This window comes from Coregonus clupeaformis, chromosome 23, assembly GCF_020615455.1.
Source record: "Coregonus clupeaformis isolate EN_2021a chromosome 23, ASM2061545v1, whole genome shotgun sequence".
NCBI classification, from domain to species: Eukaryota; Metazoa; Chordata; class Actinopteri; order Salmoniformes; family Salmonidae; genus Coregonus; species Coregonus clupeaformis.
Genome location: NC_059214.1, coordinates 39752788 through 39767047, shown reverse-complemented (window position 1 = coordinate 39767047; position 14260 = coordinate 39752788). Strand labels below are relative to the sequence as shown.

Sequence of the window (14260 nt, the reverse complement as noted above, 5' to 3'; positions counted from 1 at the left end):
TTATATGGTTGACATGCAGCTGGGAGGAAAATAGAGCACATGCGGTAGAACCTTAAGAACTGAGTGTTCTTGTGGAACAGACAGGTTTAGGTTCTGATCCACACATGAAGAACTCCATCTCGATAAATAAGGACTATTCGGTGACATATTCATACAACCATACTATTTTTAGGGATGACAGCAGCACCTGAATATGTAGGCCTATACTGTATATATAGCTAGCTGTTCATACATTTGTCAGCTGTTCTTGTACAGGCTGTTTAAATACTTCCTGAATTTGTTTTGTCCCTGGCAAACACCGAATAAACCAACGTCCTGCTTCTTGTTATCTGAGCAGTTCTGTTTTTGCTATCCTGGTGTACAGTAGGAGAGGCTGTTTGTGAAGGGTGTAGAGCAGCAGCCAGAGGGCCTGTTTTCACAAAGCATTAGAGTAAGAGTGCTGATCTAGGATCATTTTTGCCTTTTAGATCATAATAAATAAGATAATATGAACAGATCCTAGATCAGCACTCCTACTATGAGATGCTATGCGGATAGGGGCTCAGGTCCTCTCTGAGCTATAGATAGGCAACACTGAGACAGGAGTAGGCTAACAGGAGTAGGGTATCATGCTAAACACTGTTCCCTTATTACTGTCCCAGAGTGCTAATTATGGCTGATGAGGCGGAGGGGAACCTGTTCTACTGCATCTCCAGGCGGCGGTTCCCCAACACTCACAACGGGCTACAGTACACACACACACACACACACACACACACACACACACACACACACACACACACACACACACACACACACACACACACACACACACACACACACACACACACACACACACACACACACACACACACACACACACACACACACACACACACACACACACACACACACACACACACACACAGCACAGCACAGCACAGCACAGCGGCCTATAGATAGGAAACAGGAGCAGGCTGACAGGAGTAGGGTAGCATGCTAAACACTGTCCCATCATTACTGGCCCAGAGTGCTAATTATGGCTGATTATGACACACACAGTGCTAATTACGACACACACACCCAGCAGTGGCCTCATAGCCCAGACATGGGTTCAAATAATATTTGAAATCCTTCCAAATACTTTATGCCTTGGCTCTAGCCTGCCAGGATTGCCAGATGGGCTGGGTTTGACATTTTTGAGACTATTCTATTGGTTCCATTGAGCAATGGAACCAATAGAATAGTCTCAAAAGTGTCAAACCCAGCCCAGTATTGTGAAAGGATTCCGAATACTATTTGAACCCAGATCTGCCTCACCGCCACAGAGCTCGTCTCATTTTGCTGATGGCGTCTTACCTGCAATCTGAACCAGTCCAGCCTCATGCCCCTGAAATCAAATACGTCCCCGTCTTCCACTGTAACACCGACAGAGACAATTCACTCAGATATGGGATCACCATGACACAGGAGGACACATGAGGGAGGGAAGCGGGCGGAGAGGTGGAGAGCAGCTCAGGCTCCTACTCTGCTCACCATTTGCCCTCCCTCCTTTCATCTGTCCATCACTCAGCCATTACCAAAACAACACCTGTCTACACTGACAAAGGCTTTTAGTGCTTTAAGGCTAATATGGCTAGATAAAAACAACTAAGCATGATTAATTAGACATTTCCTAAACTGGAATATTTACTGTAACGCAACAGAATGGATTGAACTGTGTTATAGGTCGGGTCAACATAAAAACAACTACGGTAAGCATTGCTCAATACAAGTAGAGGTTTTCTAAACTGGAACATGAACTCTCTTTTAGGTTGGATCAACAACATGAGTCTAAATGAGAAACGGTTAATTTTTATGGTATTTCTGTAATATGAGTGGCAGGCCGGGTTAGGTTGAATACCTTGTTTGACGCTGAGGGACGTCATGGTGTTGACGAAGGAGGACATGATGATGGACTCATCCTCAGGACAGACGGACAGATTCTAGAGGAGATGAGTGCCTCAGTTAGACACTGTTTACAGTAGGCTGCTGTGAGGGGATCAACTGAGCAAATAAAAGAGGGTTTTACATTGCATTTCAGAGAGTGAGATGTGGCCAAGCAAAGAATAACGTCAACAAAATACTTGGTCTCCATCTAGTGGTCAGCTCTGCTTTTTTCCCTTCAAAATATAAACCTGCATATGGGTCTTTCTATAATTAAACGGGCCAATGTGTGACATCAGGGTCCAAATCTCTAAATGGTTTGATATACATTTCAATATGATTTTCAAGGCAGCTTCACATGTGTAGTCAGAGGAATAAAAGTCTAGGTAGGCACAATGAGACCATAACTCTACCTAGCCACAACAAAACATCTACATGGCATTCAAAATGTCACAAGAAACATGGACACTGCATGTTTCTTTGTCATGCCTAGTTGCCAGGTATTTTTTGTGCTTTAGTCAATTTTAGCCATGCTAAACATTCCTGAAGAATGAAAAATATTACCTACAGCATTTCTATATGTTTTAATAGGTGATATAATAATTTAATACAATAATATAATACAATGGGTTCTGTCAACAAAATCATTGACAATAATAATAACCAATAATTAAATCATTATAATCAGTAAACTCTTCAAACATTGTGTGTGTGTGAGTCTGTGTCTGAAAACTAGCAGTCAAATTCTTGCTTCCTCTGTCCTTGTTTCCTCCACTCCTTGCCTCTCATTGAAAGTGCATTGTAGCCTGAGGGGAGTAACCTTCACTCCTCTCCCCCAATGTGCTTTAAGAGGGAGGTGAGGAATAGGGGAAACAACGGGAGAATCTCAATTGCATTTCCTTGATTCCTCACATCCTGTCTCCTCGCCTCCTTCTCAAAACCCATTGGATAAGAAGGTGACAGGGGAAGGACCTCTGACATTCTCATCCAATGGGTTTTAAGAAGGAGACGAGGAGAGGATGCGACAAATCAAGGAAATGCAATTGAGATTCTCCCAAGGACAGAGGAATCAAGTATTTGAAAGCTATTAAAGCCCACATGCAGTCTTTGTAATTTTATTTTTAAATCATCACTGTATATCTAATAAATCACTGTGTGTGTATATTTAATTAAAATAACTCCGAAATACAGTGCCTTCGGAAAGTATTCAGACCCTTCGACTTTTTCCACATTTTGTTACATTACAGACTTGTTCTAAAATGGATTAAATATGTATATATATTTTTTTAGCAATCTACACACGATACCCCATAATGACAAAGCGAAAACAGGTTTTTAGAAATGTTAGCAAATGTATTAAAAATAAAAAACAGAAATACCTTATTTACATAAATATTCAGACCCTTTGCTATGAGACTCGAAATTGAGCTCAGGTGCATCCTGTTTCCATTGATCATCCTTGAGCTGTTTCTACAACTTGATTGGAGTCCACCTGTGGTAAATTCAATTGATTGGACATGATTTGGAAAGGCACATACCTGTCTATATAAGGTCCCACAGTTGACAGTGCATCCCAGAGCAAAATCCAAGCCGTGAGGTCGAAGGAATTGTCAATAGAGCTCAGAGACAGGATTGTGTCGAGGGACAGATCTGGGGAAGGGTACCAAAAAATGTCTGCTGTATTGAAGGTCCCCAAGAACACAGTGGCCTCCATCATTCTTAAATGGAAGAAGTTTGGAACCACCAAGACTCTTCCTAGAGCTGGCCGCCTGTTTAAACTGAGCAATCAAGGGAGAAGGGCCTTGGTCAGGGACCGATGGTCACTCTCACAGAGCTCTAGAGTTCCTCTGTGGAGATGGGAGAACCTTCCAGAAGGACAACCATCTCTGCAGCACTCCACCAATTAGGCCTTTATGGTAGAGTGGCCAGACGGAAGCCACTCCTCAGTAAAAGGCACATGACAGCCCGCTTGGAGTTTGCCAAAAGGCACCTAAAGACTCTCAGACCATGAGAAACAAGATTCTTTGGTCTGATGAAACCAAGATTTAACTCTTTGCCCTGAATGTCAAGCGTCATGTCTGGAGGAAACCTGGCACCATCCCTACGGTGAAGCATGGTGGTGGCAGCATCATGTTGTGGGGATGTTTTTCAGTGGCAGGGACTGTGAGACTAGTCAGGATCGAAGCAAAGATGAACGAAGCAAAGTACAGAGAGATCCTTGATGAAAATCTGCTCCAGAGCGCTCAGGACCTCAGACTGGGGCGAAGGTTCACCTTCCAACAGGACAACGACCCTAAGCACACAGCCAAGACAACGCAGGAGTGGCTTCGGGACAAGTCTCTGAATGTCGTTGAGTGGCCCAGCCAGAGATCGGACTTGAACCCGATCGAACATCTCTGGAGACCTGAAAATAGCTGTGCAGCAACGCTCCCCATCCAACCTGACAGAGCTTGAGAGGATCTGCAGAGAAGAATGGTAGAAACTCCCCAAATACAGGTGTGCCAAGTTTGTAGCGTCTTACCCAAGAAGACTCTAGGCTTTAATCGCTGCCAACGGTGCTTCAACAAAGTACTGAGTAAAGGGTCTGAATACTTATGTAAATGTAATATTTCAGTTTTTTATTTTTAATAAATTAGCAAACATTTCTAAAAGCCAGTTTTTGCTTTTTCATTATGGGGTATTGTGTGTAGATTGATGAGGGGGAAAAACGATTGAATCAATTTTAGAATAAGGCTGTAACGTAACAAAATGTGGAAAAAGTCAAGGGGTCTGAATACTTTCCGAAAGCACATTGTTTAGCATTTATTTCGCTGAGCCTCCTTTGGCCCTTGAAATGCTCAGTCTGATCGTGCGGGCGTTAGGAAACAAATTTGAAGATATTTACGTGCACAGCTCAGATCTGCTGATAGGATGGTCTAGAGCCCACCCCTTTACCCAGATGAACGGTCATTGGTCTATTATAATCAGATCAAATTGTGACATCATGATGTGGGCCAAAGGTTCCATCCCACCTGAACAGGTTGAAATTCCAGTTTTTTTTTCTCCAAACAGCTCTTACACAAAAAGGGCATTATCATAACATTCACAATTACAGAGTGTTATTTCGACCTCATAGTAGGGCCGGGACTACACCAGTATCTCAATTCAAGTTTTTAACTGCACTGCCCCTTTAACATTTTTAGACAGTGCCAGACTGACTGACTGTGCTACCAAAATACCCATGACCTGTCCAGAAACAACCCCTAGCCCCTACTGCCCAGAGTCTACACATTTGTGGAGATCTGAAATGGATTGATGGTTGGTGACATGGTGAGAGCTCCACCTTACCCTCTGAAAGGCTTGGTGGATTTTGGCAGTATTGCTTACACCTGTCCAATCCTCTCAGATCTCCACAAGTGTCTAGGGGTAGGGGCAAGGGGTTGCTTCTGGACAGGACCCCACAACCCTCCAGGTGTGTGGTGGACCTACAGCACGACTCGAGGCATTGGTTGGATGTTTCATTTCCTTTGCTATACACACATGGATTTGCACAGGTGTAAGCTGGACACACCCACGGCACCCTATCAGGCTGATCAGACAGCTCTGGGTAGCTGAAGACCTGCTGTAAACAGTGAAAGGATATATTTACATGTCTACTATTCACATCCTTGTTTCATTCCAGCTAGTTAGATGTGCAACCACTGACTAACTATAGCTAGGGGAATATCTCTAGTCTAGCAATATATAATGTTGTTTTGGCTGTATGGCATCATTTAATAAGATTACCAATGGATAGTTAGGTAGCTAGGATATCAGTCAGCTAAACATTTACAGTAACAGCAGTTAATTAATAAGTCAATACACATTAAATCTTATGCAGAAATTGAGAAATCTTACTTTATCTTGGCACGGTATAGGCAGCTATTAATCAATTAATTAATTAATAATATATTCATAGATTCATAGAATGGAGTTAGAAGGGTGAACTCCTACTTTGAAAGGACAGGAAATGTTGGCTTTGCACTTAATCAATGACAGGCATTCAACATTTAACCCCACCCACACGTGAAAATCGAAATATCAAGTTGTTTTTTGGTTTTATATGCAAAAAACGAAAAACGTTTTTTTTCTATTTCTATTAAAAAACTAATAAATAAGCAATTTTCACCCTCCAGATTGCTCCATTTTAACTTGGAAAACAAACAATCAAAACGTACACAGACCGTAATCTTACCTCAGGAATTTAACTACAACCGCAACATTTCGCTTCACCCGCAATGACATCTGCTAAATATGTGTATGTGACCAATAACATTTGATTTGATCTTGCCAATGTTGTCCACGACATAGGCTAATTATCTTGACCGCCGTAACAGTATAGACACCAAAATGTTCTGTCAATTCTCCAGATCAACATTAATTCCCGCACTTTGGCTGTTGTTCAATCGCCTGCAGTATCACACCCGATCTTTATCACTTGACTTTCATTCAGAAAAACCTTTCCTGAATCAGTTGATGTTGTGTGATAATTTCCCTATGTAACTAAACAGCTAGACATTAAAAATACACATCAAACAACTATTATGCATAATTATTTAAGAACCCCGTTAATGGCAGTGTCGATTTTATTTGATTCATCTTGTTGAAGTTACTCTTTCTGTTAGAAGCATTCGATTTTACAATCCATACATTATTTTGTATATGTGTGCCCGTGAAAACTGTTTTCACACCTCAACATAGGGAGATACGAAATGTTACGAGGTTACAGTGCACTTCCAAGATCTCCATACAAAAAACAGTCCGACAGCAATATCCAGGAATTTTACAGGATGAAGTTCAATGTGTAATTCAATTGTTAAATGCTTAGTAAATGATAAAATGACAAACAGCAGTTTCATAAAGAAAGAAAGGTAGTGTTTTATGTCACACAATTTTTGCCAAATCTGTGAAGACTCCAAGCATGAGAAAGAGTTTAAACATAGGTTTTGATTCAACTCATGAATTATATTGAATGTATCCATGTTCCCCCTTTATATCTTAATGTATTCATGTGAAAAAATAGGCAAATTATTATTAATGACTTTGTAACAGCTCCAAACAGTTGTCCACTACAAGAAATGCTCACTAGTACCCTAGTTTATAGAAAGACCCATATAACAGAATACTCCATCACCAGTCATACACTATATAATAAATACTAGGATGTTATGAAACCAAAGGGACAACATTGACAATTAGTACGTCCGAAACTGCACCCTATTCCCTATATAGGTAAACTATTTTTGACCAGAGCTCTAGGAACCATGGTCAAAAGTAGTGCAATATACTGTATATAGGGAATAGGGTGCCATTTGGGACGCAAGCCAGAGCAGTCTCACCTGTACTAGCTCGTTGAGCACCACGGCGTCAAAGCCAGACAGGTACTGGACGTAGTATCTCTGCATGACAGGACCATACTTCCTCACGTGGGCCCTCAGTTCCTCCATGTAAAAGATCAGCTCTGCAATGTGCCTGAGGACATAGAATAGCAAGAGTTATCTAAGAGAATATACATACACTTCATTAGTATGCTCAATACTCCTTCACACCATGGCATTCCTTAAAGGGTCATTTTACAAAAACAATTTTTTTACTTTCTCTGCTTTTGATACAGTCCCACAAAACTGTGCATGCCAACATTCAAGTTAAGACACATCACTTTCAGTCTCCTAATGGCCAAAATCAAGCAAGAGTAAAACGTGTCATGAAGATGCATTTTGACACAGACTTTTCAAGGAGGCAAACACAGGGCCACTACATTACCTGAGGGGTAAAGGGAAATCCCATAGTTACAAGCTGAGTCAGTAGGATGTGTCTTACTTGTCAATAAAGTCATCTGTGCTCTTCTTCTGGATGTTGTCTGCATGTCGTAGCAGCCAAATGATCTCATCCCGAGCGAACGACAGAGCCATGAACACGAACAGGGCCTATGAAGAGGACAGGAGTCATGTTATATAGTTACTTTCACCCATCAATTAGTCACATCTTTCAGGATTTGAATCCTTATTCTCTGATCACTTTAGAGTTAGTCCAACGAGCATTATCATGTTAACAAAACTAGAGTGCACATAGTGTTAGTCCAACTCAACTAGAAAATATTAGGATATAAAGAAATATGTTATATTGTCACATTCACCGGATAGGTGCAGTGAAATATGTTGTTTTACAGGGTCAGCCATAGTAGTACGGCGCCCTTGGAGCAAATTAGGATTAAGGGCACATCGACAGATTTTTCACCTTGTCGGCTCGGGTATTCAAACCAGCAACCTTTCGGTTACTGGCCCAACGCGCTAACCACGAGGCTACCTGCTGCCCTAGAGAGCAGCAGTGCAGTAGTGTTATTATGATGTAACATTATCATGTTAAGACAAGTAGACAGCTGTGGTGTTAGTCTATCGCAGGGGTCTCCAACCTTTTCTAGCATGACAGCTACTTTTAAAAAATGAAATATGTCACAAGCTACTCATTTTTTTCTAGCTTTCAAATAGGCACATTCTTCTCTTCTCCTCTCCCCTGTAACTCTTACTCGGGTCCTTAGTGTACAAGAGAAAGTAGTGCACTATGTTTTCTGTCAATATATTTGGTAAAATAATCATTAATAAACAACTCTAAAATCTGTATTATTTTTAACCAAATTATGTTATATATTTTCCCAAATTATGTTTTCTCAGTTTAATTTTTCCTGGTTTTAGATTATTCCTTTTTTTCACTCTCAAAATTACAATTGTTCATAGAGAAACAACTAAATTGGATGTTCTGAGTCCATGTCAATGCTCAAATCATATCTGAATAAAACATTTTTTAGATCTGGATTTTTGTGTAATTCCCCTTTAATTGCGCATCTGGACCTTTAATTGCGAATCTATTGAGTGAGGAGTTCCATCTACTGATAGTTCTGCAAAGTTAGCAAATAACAAATAATAGATACAAATGATATACTTACTTATGATATACCTCTGCCAGGTAAGCCTACTTTGCAGTTAACATTTAACTGAGAAGGTTTTGGGGAAAGTATTTGTCAACCCACAAGACGGTTATCACATCAACTGGCTGCACACAGAGTGATAGACTAACGTGCGCACCACACAGACAGGGGCAATATTGCTGGAAATTAATTGGCAGATATTGTGTTAGGTTTGGCTTTTTAAGCCAATAGGGGCTAACCAGGGGTGGGATAATGTGAATGTTGCATTGATTAGATAGTAGCTGGGAGCTTGCAGTGTCTGATATGTTTATGACAATTTGCGGTGGCACATGTGAAAATTGCATCTATTTTCAGAATTGTTTGGCGAGTTACTCATAGGTGGACCTGTTGGAGACACCTGGTCTGATGTAACATTATCATGTTAACACAACTAGAGAGCAGTAGTGTGGTACCTTAGGGCTCAGTAATCTAGACTGTGTTAGTCCAACTCACATTAACATATTAACACAACTAGAGAGCAGTAGTGCAGTGGTGTTAGTGTAACACACGGGATATGAACTCAGATCTCCCACCGGAGCAACCAACGTCTTAGACCATTAGACCAAGAGGAAAATCCCTCTTACTCCGAGGGCAGACACTTGTTTTGAAGTTCGCAGGCGGGGCTATGAGCAACCATGCTCAACTCATGTCCGCTACATTAGTCTGGTGTAACACTATCATGTTAACACAACTAGAGAGCAGTCGTGCAGCAGGGCAGGTGAAGAGCCGTCGTTAAGTGGCAACACTCCTAGCAGGAGTCACACATACAAATCTCCCCACTTGAGACTGGATTCAATCTCTGTGTCCACCCTTCCCACTGTTTCTCCCACCTGCCGTATCCCCTTCTGATTTCCATACTGTCTAAATAAAAGTGTCAAAATACCAAAATAGAGCACTAGTGCAGTACCTTAGGCCCCAGTAATCCTGGCTGGTCAGATAGGACTGTGGCCAGCTCCTTCAGGGCAGATCTCAGGAACTTGCGTCTTTCTCTGTGCATCAAGCCTCTGTAACAAAACAAAAACAATCGCCAACAATTTAATTCTGAGAGGATACTGTGTCAGATACCATTAAAAACCTCTTGGTGCAATAAGATGCATTTATGAGGCACTTACGCATGTGACAGAGCTTGTTCTTTGCACTCTTTGATGTCATTCACACGCTTGTTGTAGCTATGAAATGAAAAGGGAGAATAGTTAACATACTTACTCACACACACACTTAACAGATGTCTGGGAATATTCTCAAGCTGTACCCATTGAGCATGCTTTTCAGTCCAGGACTAAGCTTAATCTGGGTTCAGGAAACCAGCCCGTAAAGTTAGTGTCCCTCACCCGCGGATGTTGATGAAGAGGTCCTCAGCAGCCTTATGGATGTGGAACACCTCGTCTCTGAAGAGACAGAGGCAGGTGCTGCTCTGAAGAGCCAGCTTCCACAGGCTCAGAGCTGCCTGATCACTATTCAGGACCCCGTGGCATAAGATGAAGCCAACTGACAATCAAACACAAGGACAGAGAGAAAGTTAGAGGCACAGAAATACGATTTTGAACAGTATTTGTGGGGAATGAGAATATTTCGAATTATTAATATTTTTTACCCGTTTTTTGTATGACATCACATTTCATGTATGTTTTTAATAATAAGCCTGTACCTGAACAATGAACTACAATTAAAAACGATCACGCTCCCCCTTCCCTCCAATGGTATAAACCTATCAAATCAATTAGATCAGACTGTACTCTATGCACACTTACATACTATCCACTTCTCCATGGCGTCCAGGGACAAGTATTCACAGGGCATCTAGAACAATGAGAATCATAGGTAAATGCACATGCCTGTGAGCAGGAAACGGTGTGATTTCAGAGATTTATATTGATGGTACTGTGTGTCTCAAGTATGGCACTAGCAACACCATAGTCATGGGTTCAACTCCTGCAGGGATCACATTACTGTACACACCCACTGTACTGTACATGCCCCTTTGGATCAAAACTGTCATATATTATATATTGGGTTCTCACTGTGTCTGACTGGGCTGGGTTGAGCATGGTGCTGGGGGCACTGATGAGACTGAGTAGCTGTGCATTCCTCCACTGGTCAGCAGACAGATTTCTCCTGGGGTACACCATCTGGAGGGAGAGCAGGGCGTCTGACAACGACTACAGGGGAGGGAGGAGAGAGAGGGGGAGGGAGGAGAGAGAGAGAGAGAGAGAGAGAAGGGGAGGAGAGAGAGAGGGGGAGGAGAGAGAGAGAGATATTGGTTTATGACAGTTAATAATAACTTTCATGAACAAGCATTAATCAACTATATATACATTTATAAAACCGTATAAGCAATATAAGCATTCATAATCATGGCTTAAGCATCAAAGTTATTATAAAGTGTCACCGAAAGTTATATTATAAAGTGTAACCAAAACATGTATTATCATTGTCAGTGCTCAGGACAAGAACATAACATGTTGAGATACAGGTGACACTTTATATTCACCTTCCCATGGGGAACAAACTCCTCCATCATCTTTTTCAGCGGGTTCTCGTAGTCGACAATCATCTGTCCCAGCCTAGGGTACTCTCGATCACTAGATGAAAATAAATAAAAAAGAATACAGATGTTGTTGACATTGGTAGTTCTCAGGTGTATCTAAGCTAGGTCTGTAACTACCATACAATATTTTAAGAATGCATTTTTCATATATTACTGTGTGATTTGAATATAAAGCCACTGTCAATTGGTATAACAGTAAGTTAAAATTGTGTTAAAGTATGATCTTAATATTATTTACAGCGATGGTGCAAATGGAGATTGAACGTTTCAGAGATGAACCGGAGCAAGGATATAGACCGGAAGAGCCACCACCCTACATACCTTGATCCATGTGTCATTTCATGGGCGTAGTTGTAGAGGCCAATGATAGCTTTCCTCTCTTCAATCCGAGACAGTAGCATCATTAGGTTAGTGTAGGTCACTACTAAGTCAAGGTAGTTCTTGGTCAGGTCAAAGTTTACAGTCTGTAAAATGAGATGTGGGAAGAAAATTAGAATCTACATCCAGACTATTAAATCTGATCCTAAAAACATGTAATCTACAGTGCCTTCAGAAAGTATTCACACGTCTTGACTTTTTCCACATTTTGTTGTGTTACACCTGAATTTAAAATTGATTAAATTGAGATTTTTTGTCTCAGGCGTACACACAATACCCCATAATATCAAAGTGGAATTATGTTTTCAGAAATTTGTACAAACTAATTAAAAATGAAAAGCTGAAATGTCTTGAGTCAATAAGTATTCAACCCTTTTGTTATGACAAGCCGGAGTAAAAATGTGCTTAACAAGTCACATAATAAGTTGCATGGACTCACTCTGTGTGCAATAATAGTGTTTAACATGACTACCTCATCTCTGTACCCCACACATACAATCATCTGTAAGGCCCCTCAGTCGAGCAGTGAATTCCAAACACAGATTAAACCACAAAGACCAGGTAGGTTTTACAATGCCTCGCAAAGAAGGGCACCTATTTGTTGATGGGTAAAAAAAAAAAAAAAAAAAAGCAGACATTGAATATCCCTTTGAGCATGGTGAAGTTATTAATTACACTTTGGATGGTGTATCAATACACCCAGTCACTATAAAGATACAGGCGTCCTTCCTAACTCAGTTGCCGGAGAGGAAGGAAACCACTAAGGGATTTCACCATGAGGCCAATGGTGGCTTTAAAACAGTTACAGAGTTTAATGGCTGTGATAGGAGAAAACTGAGGATGGATCAACAACATTATAGTTACTCCACAATCCTAAGCTAATTGACAGAGTGAAAAGAAAGAAGTCTGTACAGCATAAAACATATTCCAAAACATGCCTTCTGTTTGCAACAAGGCACTAAAGTAATACAGATTTTTTTTGCCAAAGCAATTAACTTTTGGTCCTGAATACAAAGTGTTATGTTCGGGGCAAATCCAATACAACCCATTACGGAGTTCCACTCTACATATTTTTAAGCATAGTGGTGGCTGCATGATGTTATGGGTATGCTTGTAATCGTTATGGACTGGGGAGTTTTTCAGGAATAAAATGAAATGGAATGTAGCTAAGCACAGGCAAATTCCTAGAGGAAAACCTGGTTCAGTCTGCTTTGCACTAGACACTGGGAGATGAATTCACCTTTCAGCAGGACAATAACCTAAAACACAAGGCCAAATCTACACTAGAGTTGCTTACCAAGAAGACAGTGAATGTTCCTGAGTGGACGAGTTACAGTTTTGATTTAAATCTACTTGAAAATCTATGTCTAGACCTGAAAATGGTTGTCTAGCAATGATCAACAACCAATTTGACAGAGCTTGAAGAATTTTGAAAAGAATAATGGGCAAATGTTACACAATCCAGGTGTGGAAAGCTCTTAGAGACTTAAACAGAAAGACAAAGCTGTAATCGCTGCCAAAGGTGCTTCTACAAAGTATTGACTCAGGGGTGTGAATAATTATGTAAATGAGATATTTCTGTATTTCATTATCAATAAATTTGCTAAAATTTCTAAAAACATGTTTTCACTTTGTCATTATAGGGTATTGTGTGTAGACTGTAAAATAAATAAATTTAATCAATTTTGAATCCAGGCTGTAACAACAAAATGTGGAATAAGTAAACTGGTATGAATACTTTCTGAAGGAAAGAGTTCAGGTGGGCCTTCACACTTCAGCAAACAAAGGAAAGGAGGGGTGCTCAACAACAACAACAAAAATCATGAGAATGGCTTACCAACAAAAACCTCCAAAAGGACTAATTCTACTTTCGGAAGGCACTGTATGAGATATCATCTTTGAAGTGAAAAAAGCATCCTGTAATTACATGCTATGTACAGATCAATGTGCCTTATAACTTACAATATCAAAGAAGACTTGGCAAGCATCGATAGTGTTCAGCAGCTCACAGACATGGTCCTGGAAGGAGAGAAAGACATTAGATGTATGTACATTTCACAGTATAGTAACTTGATGATAAGTAACTATTACTTGTGATGGATTATCATTACACATGTACAGTATATAGAGTACTGTAAATTGGTATCAAGACAGTCCTAACATGCTCCTGCTCCTGCTTATTTGACAATGAATCTTAAGAACCTTCTCTTTTTTCACTACTTTGAATGATGCTTAGTTCCACATACCTTAAATTCCATCACATCTACGAATGTGAAGTAATACAATGCTAAATTCTTAAGGATTTCAGACTTCTCTTTTTGTAGTTGTGCAAGCTGTTGCTGTAGAAGTAAAGAAAAAACATGGTTGTAAACTAAAACATTTTGTTTTTATACTCAAGTTAAACTTTACAGGACACACAAAGCTTCATGGTATGGATAATGAATGAT

At 40.4% G+C, this 14260-nt stretch overlaps 1 protein-coding gene across 4 annotated transcripts in view; it reads right to left on the bottom strand.

Annotated features, from left to right (window-relative positions):
- Window positions 1-14260, bottom strand: part of LOC121536969 (nck-associated protein 1) — a 60645-nt gene that overhangs the window by 30312 nt on the left and 16073 nt on the right. For 2 of the 4 annotated variants that reach the window (XM_041844662.2, XM_041844663.2), the window contains 13 exons: window positions 14060-14152; window positions 13776-13832; window positions 11757-11899; window positions 11379-11469; window positions 10909-11046; window positions 10639-10687; window positions 10219-10375; window positions 10000-10056; window positions 9795-9891; window positions 7744-7850; window positions 7263-7395; window positions 1883-1964; window positions 1339-1397 (listed from right to left, as the gene is read on the bottom strand). In XM_041844662.2, the coding sequence (XP_041700596.1) occupies window positions 1339-1397; window positions 1883-1964; window positions 7263-7395; window positions 7744-7850; window positions 9795-9891; window positions 10000-10056; window positions 10219-10375; window positions 10639-10687; window positions 10909-11046; window positions 11379-11469; window positions 11757-11899; window positions 13776-13832; window positions 14060-14152 (1263 nt within the window). Of the gene's footprint in view, window positions 1-1338; window positions 1408-1882; window positions 1965-7262; window positions 7396-7743; window positions 7851-9794; window positions 9892-9999; window positions 10057-10218; window positions 10376-10638; window positions 10688-10908; window positions 11047-11378; window positions 11470-11756; window positions 11900-13775; window positions 13833-14059; window positions 14153-14260 lie in introns of all 4 variants that reach the window. The other 2 variants (XM_041844661.2, XM_041844664.2) reach the window with 2 other exon arrangements.